The following is an 11,722-nucleotide window of genomic DNA, read 5'->3' on the forward strand; positions in this document are numbered from 1 at the left end:
TTCTGTGAACATGCTCTACAATTCTGTGATTTGCTGGGGTATTTTATACCTCTTTGTGTGCAACTGCCTGTTTTTCTTAGATACTTAGGCAAATGTCCCCTAGTTTCAGCATTGATGATGGGTTGATGGTTTATTATTATTATTCCTGGTACACCGTATCCAAGCTGGCTGTCTCTGGCCTCCATGAAGTTCTTCCAAGTGCTTGTGATGGAGCATTCTTTTTACTTCTTTCTCCAAATTCATGAGCTGTAGAGCAGGTAAGGAAAGTATGCATCCTCTGGGAGTATGTTCACATTGAGGTTTTTCTTGAGAGCTCCACTACTGCTTTCACGCTGCCTGGGTGTTCACCACAGTTCCCCAGTCCCCTAGAGGTTTTCCTCTTCTGTCAGTGCAGACTTCCACTTGCTGCTTTAATAACTTCCATAACTGTAGTTATGGACTCATCACAGTGGAGGTATGCCAAGTTCATGAGTCTTTAGAACAGAATTCTTCTGTTTCTCAGTTTCTACAGAAGGCATACAGACACATCTATTTTTCTTTAATGCAGAAACCTCTGCTGATGAGGGTGCTAGAGCAAGGGCTATTGGCTATTTATCTGGAAAGCCTGCTATTTATTACTTTATTTCATTTAACTCTTCAGCACCTGCGGACACTCGGATCACTGCTTCCCATTCATGGCAATAATTAAAAGAAAATAGGTTTCTGAAAGCTTTAAAGTTCCCTCAGGACTTAGGTGGAGGAAGGTCAGCAGCTCTGAGAGATTCCTGAGTTATAGTGCCTGAATCTGCAGACAGCTTATAGGTTTGCTATGGCTGACCAGGTTTTCCCATTGAGTTAAATGGAAAGTATAGAAAAAGGTCCACATCTTGAAGTATGTATCATTGAGAAGCAAAACATTTGTGCAAACGTACTCCGACATCATGGTCTTAGCAGCTACAAGGCAGGTCTGCTTTGTTGTAGTACCCATATTTCTCTGAGAGTCCCAAACAATGCTCATTGGTGACCTACAGATAATTCAGATGGTGTTAGAGGGTCAGGTGTACAGGAGACCTTCCAGGATGCATTAAGAAATCTATTGCCAGCTGGCACAGAAATCATTAAGCTTGTAATATCTCTAATAAGAGGAAGTTTTCTTATTCCTCATGTTTCCATCAATCAGTTGCCAGGAAAACCCCAGGCTCCAACCCGTTTTTATGTGGCAGATAATGGTATCTGTGTTTGAAATTACATACAGTATTTTCCCAAATAATCTCTTACATATTAAGAGAAAGGAGTAAATCATAAACTGAGTACCAGACATTGGAAGCCAGTAAGAAATAAATTCTACAACTCAGTAAAGCCACGCTCTTGTGATTTTTGAATGAATTTTCTCTTTGGTGCATTTCTTGATTTTCCAGCACTTGATGTTGGCGGTGTGATTTAACGTGGTGTGAACAACAACATTAAATTTTTTATATTTCTTAATGTTCCTTTCCAGGAATGAGATTTCAAAACTGGAGCATTTCCATTCCCTTTGTACACAAGAAACAGTCTAGGTACACTTTGAAGACTTCTTTAATATTAAATAAATACATCAACTGCATTGTGTTTACCCAAGCTGATAACCATTTGTTGGGTAGTATATTACTTAAACATACTGATTGTATGTCCTTTTAATTTAGCAAAAGAATTGAGTTAGCAGTGCTGTTGTTTTACTTTTGACGCATCTATGGTTTTGATAAAATAATCTCTTGAATCATATTAAGAAATGGATATTAAATTATGTTATGAAGTCTGTTCTGGCATGAACAAAAATGAGGCGGCTTACTTAACTGATGAATTTCTGCCAGTTGACAGTGCTAATATTGTTGTGTACATTAATGGTATGAACAGGAGCTTAGTTATCATCTCTGGTATTTTTATAATTCTTAGAGAATGCTTAATTTAACTGTGGAGAACGTGAGAAACTTCACACGAAAGGAGAAAAAAGTTCTTTAGAAGCATCTGAACAAGCTGTCCAAGCATTAGTCTTCAGCTTTCAAAAATGCCTCATTTTGGGTTTGGCTTTTAGTTACAGGGTCAGAAGCTCTTCATTTTGTTACTGTTGGCTTCTCTCTCTCTTTCTCATTCTGTCTCATCCTTTTTCTTCAAGGTGTCGTGACCTGTCTTCATTTCATCCAGTGACCATGTAATTGTTCCTTTTGTTCACTGAGTGTTGTCATTGCTTCTTCCTTGCCTTCAGATGATGCTCCCACTGCTATGGAGTCACAGGAACCATGGACTAGTTAATTGTGTTGTCTAGGTCATTCCACATTACTTGACAAGTTTAGAAACAATGTCTGCAATACTACACCAGGCAGTTATAGCTCTTGAGAGTAAAGCAGAAGTCAGAATTTCAGACATGCTATTCTGCTAGCAAGGTTTTATTTCCTAAGCTGTAATCTCTGGCTGGATGTCTCCCAATACCTTCAGGACAGTGAAGCTTGTGAATCTCATGTTCTTGGACAGTTGTTAGAAAAATGTGGTATAGCATTTGCAGAATGGCTTCTTAGAGAAGGGTGGTCTCCAGTTGTCCTGCAGCAGAAAGCCAGGATGGGAAGCAACCCAGGAGCTTCTCCCTTGTGTACATAAAGCCAACATTGGGATATGCTTCTTTGGCTTGTTTGTTGGCTTCAGCTCGGAGAATGGATCCTAATGGAGAAAAGTTAGTTATCAGGGAGGAATAATTACTCTCTGGACCTTATTTGCAACTCTGAACTTCTTTTGAAACAGACAGATGGTATATTTGAGCATAATTGAAAAAGATTGCCTCCGTTGCACATGTAGCTCTTCAGAAAAGAAGAAAGAAAGAAAGAAAGAAAGAAAGAAAGAAAGAAAGAAAGAAAGAAAGAAAGAAAGAAAGAAAGAAAGAAGGAAAGACAGAAAGAAAGAAAGAGCAGATTCAATAGAATACATGTAGGATCTGTTTTGCTATGTATGTTCTAATTCCTTATTTAATTTTCTGTTTAGAAATAAAGTTCTTTTTAATTTCTTAGTATTTCAATTGCTTTTTCTCACTTATTCTCTTGTGAAAGTTAACATTTTCTGTTTGTACTGTTATGATCTTTTCTTCTGGGATCTCACAAACAGGCTGATAATTTTGCATGTGGAATAAGCAATAGAAATAGGTGCATCAAATAACAATTTTCTTTCTATAAATGTTTGGTAATAGAGGGGAAAGTGCAACAAAAAGGCATTTAAAGAGAGAAAAGATTGGAAATAGAATATGTTCACATTTTGCTTACAAACATCTTTTAAGTGGACAATTTACTGAGATGAAATCATTTCAATTGCTTCATAAAAAACATGTATATAGAAACAAGCCTTCTTTCAGTCAAGTTTCCATTTATCTAGAAACTGATCTTTTTTTCTTTCCAAAGAACTCGAATGTGAGGAAAGTGGATGAATTTATAAAGATTACCCATTGTTAATACAGTTTCTGTAATATTAACTGTCTCAAATTCTCACTGATAACCGTTATGTAATGTAGCAGCTTGCCCAGGAAATTTATGCTCCTTAGGAAATAAGGATAATGAAACTGAGCATAGAATCATAGAATTGCTCAGGTTGGAAAAGACCTTAAAGATCATCAAGTCTAACCACAACCCTCCGCTAAATCACGTCCCTGAGCACCACATCCAAATGGTTTCTGAACACATCCAAGGATGGTGACTCAACCACCTCCCTGGGGAGCCTATTCCTTTCTGTAAAGAAGTTTTTCCTGATATCCAACCTAAACTTAGCCTGGTGCAACTTGACGCCATTTCCCCTCATCCTGTCACCAGTGAGAGGAGACCAACCCCGCTCTCGCTTAGCACCTTCCAGATATTGGAAGAGAGCAGTAAGGTCTCCCCTCAGCCTCCTTTTGCCCAGACTAAACAGCCCCAGTTCCTTCAGTCTCTCCTCATAAGGCATATTCTCCAAGCCCTTCACAAGCCTTGTTGCCCTTCTTTGGATCTGCTCCAGTGTCCTTTCTGTACTGAGGTGCCCAAAACGAGCACAGTACTCGAGGTGAGCCCTCATCAGTGCCAAGTACAGGGACAGGATTATTTTATTTCCCTAGTCCTGCTCACCACATCATTCCTGATACAGGCCAGGATGCCATTGGCCTTCTTGACCACCTGGGCACACTGCTGGCTCATATTCAGCTGACAGTCCATCAGTACATCAAGGTCCTTTTCCGTCAGGCAGCTTTCCAGCCACTCCTCCCCTGGAGGGTTGCCTGGGGTTGTTGAGAACAAAAGGCAGGACCGGGTGCTTGGCCCTGTTGGAGCTCATACAGTTAACCTTGGCCCATCGATCCAGTCTGTCCAGGTCCCTCTGTAGTGCCTTTCCCCCCTCAAGCAGATCAACACTCCCTCCCAGCTTGGTATCCTCTGCAAACTTACTGAGAGTGCACTCAATCCCTCATCAGGATTGTTAATAAAGATGTTAAATAGAAGCAGATGTATGAGTGCAGTTTTAAAAGAAAATGCACACGTGTTAATTAAAAGACTGGCTCAGCAGGTTAAATTATGGCTCAATCTGATCAACAAGTGCCGTGTGGAGATGCACAGGAATTGGTAACATCGTAACAAATGCTGCCATTTTTACAGGACTAGAGTTAGCTATTTTCACTGTAAATGATTTTTTCCTCTTTTTCAGCTGGATATATTGTTTTTTTTCACATCTTGCCCTAAGTTAATATAAAATGTGGCTGCATATAAAAATGGTGCTGTGATTCATCTCAAAATGGTTTCGTTAGTCTGCTCAGCGAGGTGATTTAATATGTTAGACATTTCACTTTTTAAATATATTTTGATTTTTTTCTGAAAATAGGGAATGGAGGGAGACTAGGGGGAAAAAACAAAATTTTTCATACTCAAACAGTGGAAATGATGGTGGCGGTGGGAAACCTTTCTTGGCAGGGAGTGGCAGATAGCTGAAGGATGGTCTGTGTTGTATCTAGCCTAACTTGCAGAGCTGTTAGGCTAGATTCACTGCTAGATTTTCAGAAAATCTAGCAGAGGGGTAGTGAATCACCATCCAAGAGGAAGCTAATCTGTATTTTTGGCAAGTAATTTCTGTTGGGCAAGCAGGCTGGTTCCAGCTAACCAGAGTAAATGCAAGCAGGAGCAGCAAGTATTCTGCTCCTCTGGGGAGGAAGGCAATCCATGTTTAAGCTAGTGACTGTCCCTTCCATGATACATTTGTGGCCCTGACCAGAAATACTGTCCTGATGCACCTCGACTTCGTCAGCCTCATATCCTACATTGGTCTTCTGAGGTTCTGATTCTGACTGGCTGTCTGAAAACAGGTTAGGGAAATAAGTATTTTAGGGAGACTCCACAGAGCCCTTATGGTTTCTGTCTTGAAATTTCCATCCTGAAATCACTGGATGCTTATTCAAGTGCATTTTATCGACAATATGGCAGAAGCATGGGCGTGGCACCAAGAGTATCACTGCTGATGAGGATGAGAATTTTGACTAAGAACTGCCATCCTTCCTGAGATGCTTCTCCCGTTTCTGTGAAGCTGGAGGAAGTGCCTTCCAGGAAGAGAAATGATTGTGCATTATTTAGTTGCTCCTACAGGCTGTATTACTTATGGGGAAAAAGAGCTGAGCCTACGCAAAGGAAGAACTGAGAAGACACCGTTCTGAACAGCTCAGAATTCCCAAAGAGAAGGAAATTCAAGACAGTTCCATTTTAAAGCTAAAATACCAGAAAGTAGCATCTAGATGATAGTAGATGTAGAGTGTGAATTTTAGATACAAGGATCATTGTGCGCTTATTTAGTCCAGTGCATAAAAAGTAATATGTAGGAGTCTACTAAGATACAATAGTTGAATTTAGTAGAAAAGTATTTTTAATGCTGAAAAATGTGCTATGCTCAGAATACTTGCAGTCTTGATCAAATGTCTGGAGTTTGCTGAAATGTAACTTAGATGTACTTCTACAAGACTGAGAATGCTTAAAATACAGGGATCAATATGTGCTGTATTTCTTTCTTTGTAAAATAATGACTACAGCTTGCAATTGTTAAAGACTATGATCACCATATTCAAGTCAGTGCTTTGGCAGGTGTTCATATTTTGTAGAAAGATCTGTCTTCTAGATCGCTAATGAATGACCAAGCAAATATCTAGATAGTTAATAATACTGCTTAATTGCTACAGTAAAATAGAGCTGCCATCTAATTTATTGCTATTCTAAGCATCCAAACACTAGAAGTATGATAAACCATGAGAAAGTCAAAGAGATTGTTATTTAGTTGAAGTCATTGCCTGCAGTTTTGCGTATTTCTCTCCCTGACAGGTGATCCTTCTAACATTTTCCTGCTTTGGCAGAAAATCAGTTGCATGGCCATACCCCCCACTGTCCCCGTTGCCACTGGGCAGCTATTTTCAAAGTAATATACCTTCCCAAGTTACCATGCAGCCAAGTGTATATATACAGAGTGTGCTAGAAAAGAATGGTGTGTTTTCCTGAATATGGAACAGGAGTATGTCCTGTGAGCGTGTATCAGTCAAATGTCTGGACTGCACATGACTTTTCACTATGGGTGTGAAGAACTAAGGTGCTGTGCAGAGAGTGCTACAAAGACTGGCAGTCTGGATCATTGGGTAACTTTATCCAGGTGATCATCAGCAAGTTTCACTTAAGGAATAAATGGTTTTAGAAGAAAGCTCTTTACAGGTGATGGAATGAAGAAACTAATAATGCATGATTTGAAAACCTAGCTCTGCAAATCCTATAATGTAAAAGGCCTCAGCTGTAAGCAGGTTTAACAAAATTGTCTTTTGTGTGATTTTTACTTGACAAGTAAAATCCCAGAGCTTTCTGTCCAGGACTGAACAGAAATACTCAGAGTAAATGCCAAGCAAAATGTTATGGTTCTGCTTATCAAATTAAGGACAAGACCTGTACTGTGCAGTGTAGGAGGACTCAGTCCATGCAAAGGACCTTTCATTAATTAATTGCCTTTATCTGAAAATTAATGGAAAATAGGTTCATGGACTGTTCTACTGCATGTGCTATTAAGCTGCCTGCAGACAATTACAGCCTTTTTCAAACCTGCATCCTCGACAGTAGTAAATCCCCATGTCACTGCAAGTAGACCACAGAGGTGAGGAACTATGCTAATGAATTGAAATAACCACTGCACTTAAGTGGAGATGCAGAATCCAAAGTGTTGTGTTACTCCCTATAGCTTTCAATTGGTAAACTCCAGCAAACTAAGTGCAGCTAGCAGTTGAATACAGCTCTATACTTATGAAGAGGCTCTTTGGAACAAAGTGAAATATATGGGTAAAGTTGTTAAAGCATTAGATAAGGTTCTCTAGTTACCATGGTTACTTGAAATTTTTTGCATTGTGTCATAGATTAGAATGCATAGGATGAAGTAGTCAAAACAAATAGGAAGGCCAGCGCATGTAAACTACATTTCCAGATCACACAGCATTGCTAAATAGAAAGACAAAGAGCTCAGAGTGTTGATTACTGCCAATTCTAAGAATCAATGCAATGAGGCCTGAAAGATAGTCAGAGCCTATATGATTTGAAGTCGTGCAGTATTTTGGAATTAAGATTTTAATTTTTAAATACAAATGAAGATAAAAGAAAAATCCTTAGTAAAGTTAAGAGTAGAATGATTTTCCACAAGCTTTTCCTCGTATTGAAATCTGACATTTGGCTTTGAGATGTTCAATGAAGAAGACTGACAAAACATGGATAATACATGTTGTGCACTTCAGCTGGCAGTAGTGCTTTCACTGGAAGCAGTTTATTCCCATAGAAACCTATTTGCATTTGGGCCAGAACTGACTTTTTTTGCCTCTGTTAGAGCTGCTGATGTTTTATTATAATATAATCGCTGTATATTGACAGCAGATTTGAAGAGTGTTTTTAAAATGTTGAGTAGCCGAGTCTATGTGTAACAGAGGTGGAGTCTACAGTTTTTCTGTGTAAGATGGAGGCATGTTACTAAAAAATAAAGGACAGAAGTGAAATACATGTTTATCCTCAACTGTTGTTTTATTGTGGGTTTTTTTTTGTTTGTTTGTTTTGTTTTTTTAAACAGGTGACAAAAGAACTGAAACAGTATGACAACAAAATCATAGAGTGCAAGTTTGAGAACAACAGCTGGGTCTTCATGAGACAGAGAATAGACAAAAGCTTTCCAAATGCCTACAGCACTGCCATGGGTGAGTGGAATAATACACTTCAAAACATTCTCAGGCTCAAATTTTGATTTCTTAATTCTGTTCTAGTTTAAGGAGGAAAGGTGTCCTGGACTTTCCTTTTCTGTTTCAGGTACCCATAGAAGCCTTTCTTGTTCTTCTTGTCATCCAGTGCCAAGTTTAGTTCAAGCTGGGGCTTGGCTTTCTTGACCCTATCCAGCAGCAATATGCACATGTACACAGACACATACACATGCCCGTTTTTGTTTAAAAAAGGATGGATGCCCACTGTGACAGCAGTGCTTTGCTGTCTGGGGCACAGCCTGACTCCTGACAGAGCAGGCTTGTGCAAGTCGGTGTTTATGTGGCTGACTACTCAAGCCAAATTCTGTTGTTTATTTTGAACAGAGGGGTTCAAAATATTGAAGTGCAATGAATACTGTGACAAATCAGTTTAGTAAATTCACAACGTGTTCTTTGTTCCCAGCTGTATGCAATAGCATCCAGAACCCCGTCACAAAGGAGATACTGTTTGAGTTCATTGACAGGTGTATGGCAGCTTCTCAGGGACAGACGCGGAAGCACCACCTCGACCCCGACACTGAACTGATGCCACCCCCGCCACCCAAAAGGCCCCGCACCATCACATAGGCCTCGGGCACAGTGGGTGGCATTTACGCTGCTGCAGAAGGTGAAGTGCAAGTGCGAGGGCTGGGAAAAGAAACACCTGAATTGCTGTAAATATCTAGGTGTGATTTCTTTGGTTTTGTTTTTCCAAATTCCACATCATGAATGGACATTGTTTCGTAACTGAGAAGTTCAACCTTACCTTCTGATATTTGAAGATGAAATTTCCAAAGGTATAGACAAGAACAGTACAGTGGAATCAAGGGAAAGCTGTCTTGTTTATATATGGATATCTTTTCACCTTTAATTTATAATGTCAGCAACCTGGAACTGTGAAAATACTGGAATGCTGTACTTTTTAGAAGCTGTGTTTAAAAAAAGAAAAAGTGTTGCTTTTTTCTTAATAATTATCATTATTCAACTGGTTGCGGTTTGTCACCCGTAGTATAATTTATCATAGTTTCCCTGCATTTCTGAGACTTGTGTTTAACAGCAAACAGCAATGTTGTTTCTGCGCTGTGTTGGCTGACAACTAAGCCTTCTTAGGCTACAATCCACTAATTTTAAAATTAGATGGGTTTTTGTTGTTGAAATATGAAAGAGGTGAATCCCTCTTGTAAATAGCATCCTTTTGAAAAGAAGTGTTTTGAGTGTTTTGTTGTTTTTTGGGTTTTTTTGGTTTTTTTTTGCTGTTTGAACCTAACACACCAAATGTATAGTGGGCTGACTTTAGCTTCGCCTTGAAGTTCCTCTGTAGATAAGGAAATCATTAAAGCTTTAGTATTAAGGTCTCTGTTCCAAGACCATTTCTAGTACAGGGCTTAGTTCTCCACAGTAATACCATTGTAAATATTACTAAAAAGTACATTTTGCTGTGACATGCAAGAGTAATAATCAGTGCTAATAATGATGTCTCAGATCCAGACGCGCTATGGCGAAAGAAACGCCAGACAGCCCCTTCATGAAGGAGAAGGCAGTTCCATGTGAGAGACCCATGCCTTAGGGCAAGTATACTGTCTGGGATGGTTGCAGGGCAGAAATGAACCCTGCATGGTGTGGATGGGGTTGGCTGTCCTGTAACACTGTGTGAAGCCGCTGGCTGACTTCCCTTCATACGGCATGAAGGAGCCGTATTATCGGTAGCCAGTGGCTCTCCTGGCAGCTATCCATAACACTGATTGTGAGAAGCTGCGTTCTAGTTGTCTCATGGAGGAGCTGGTCTGAGCTGAAACCAAATGATCGCAGATTTTAAAGTTTACTGTGAATTTAACAAACAGGGATCTGATTGGTTGTTTCTGTAGTTCAGTGAGCGTGTCAGGACAAGTCATCCATTCATCCAGCAGCCTGATCTGTAAAGACTACTGCTTTGTTACAGCTAAAATACATTCAGTGGGTTTTAATCTTTGGAAGCAAAATTAACTCCTGCAGTTTATTTTTTTCCATAGGGAAACTTGAGGACTGTGCTTTATGGTGGCTTCTCTCACTGTTTCAATCCGCTGTGTAAATGCACATGGCATCGCTCAGATGGCATTCCTAGCATCTCTTTCTGGGATATTCTACACGTGTCTCAGAAAACCGAAGGAGATGCATAAACTACTTTTTTTACTGTGGTAAAACTAGAGGGGAAAAATGTGTTCATCAAAGCTCTGTACATAGTTTCTGCATATTGTCTGTAGAAAAGATACAATATCACCTATGCAAGGTTGCAAAATTATCTCCTAAGAAGAGCCTTATGAAGTTGATGTGAAAACCTATGCATCCTCTGCGCATCTTGCATTGAAACGCAGTTAAATATTTCTTCATGTAGTAAAAAGATTTCCCCCTCCATTAAACTCATCATTAAGATTGTCGTAACAAATTTTTTGTCACCAATCTTCATGGTTCTATGGCAATTCTAACTTATAAGATGATTGCAGCCTTTTAAATGAGTTATTGCATTTCATTCTTTTAAGGTTTGTCCAAGCTGTCTCCTTCTTTCTCCTTCCCAGCATTGACTTCTTGTATTTCGACAAGACCTATCTTCTGGTTTTCCTTTTACGTTAGACCTGCAGGAATCAAGCTGCAGCTCTCCTCCGTGTGCATTCCGCCAAGCTCGTGAATGTGCTGTGGCCCTTGTGTTTGGACTGTGTCTTTTTTTGCACTCCTCTTGAAATGGTTATTTTGAAAAAGCAGTGATGAGGAAGTTCAGAGCTCCACATTCATATTCGATTATAGAACTATCCTTGCACTACGACCTGTAGCATTTTAGAGAGGTCAATTTGCTTTGCTTTTTGGGAAGAGGAATCTACTGAGCAAGGGTTGAATGAAGAACCTGATGAAAACAAATGGAATTTCACTTGGATCAGTTGGGTTTCATGCTATGAGAAGTGCAGACTTCCTTTGACTGCTACTAGAAATTCAAGACTGAAGCAAAGAAGAGTCTGTTCCAGGAAAATAATAATAATTTTTTTAAAAAACTTAACTTGTCTATTCTTTGGTGTACAGCATGTTTCCATCCACTGTTTCGTCATTTGTTAAATATATAATTAAAACTTGGTTTCAGTGAAGTTTCCAAAAAATGTAAGTACATTCCTCTACAAACTGTATTAAGTATTTTAATAAAGTCAATGGTTTAAAATACTTGTGCTAAGGATGTGTTTACTTTTAATGCCTTGTGCTGTCTTAGTACCGGTTCAAGCACCAAAATACTGTGCTGTTATTACTCTTCAGTCCTCCAAGACAGTTCTTCACGTTTTTCAGAGCTCAGTGGCCCTTCTCTTAGGTAGGAGCCTCTCAAGCCAATGGTGGCCACAATCTGCTATGCCATTTGCTCTTCCTGCTGCTGGAACCAGAAGAAAACCAGAAGATGCATGAAGTACATACTTTATGACAAGCTAACATTATGTAGCTTCACCAAGTCAGTGTTAAGAATGCAAC

At 39.4% G+C, this 11,722-nt stretch overlaps 1 protein-coding gene across 1 annotated transcript in view; it reads left to right on the forward strand.

Annotated features, from left to right (window-relative positions):
* The window catches only part of RNGTT (RNA guanylyltransferase and 5'-phosphatase), a 179,758-nt gene extending 168,333 nt beyond the window's left edge, over positions 1-11,425 (forward strand). The window contains 2 exon segments of the mRNA XM_010707638.2: positions 8,080-8,203; positions 8,667-11,425. Coding sequence (XP_010705940.1) covers positions 8,080-8,203; positions 8,667-8,830 — 288 coding nt within the window. The 3' untranslated portion in view covers positions 8,831-11,425.
* Positions 11,426-11,722: the final 297 nt, after the last annotated feature.

Source organism: Meleagris gallopavo, chromosome 2 (genome assembly GCF_000146605.3).
Source record: "Meleagris gallopavo isolate NT-WF06-2002-E0010 breed Aviagen turkey brand Nicholas breeding stock chromosome 2, Turkey_5.1, whole genome shotgun sequence".
Classification (NCBI taxonomy): Eukaryota; Metazoa; Chordata; class Aves; order Galliformes; family Phasianidae; genus Meleagris; species Meleagris gallopavo.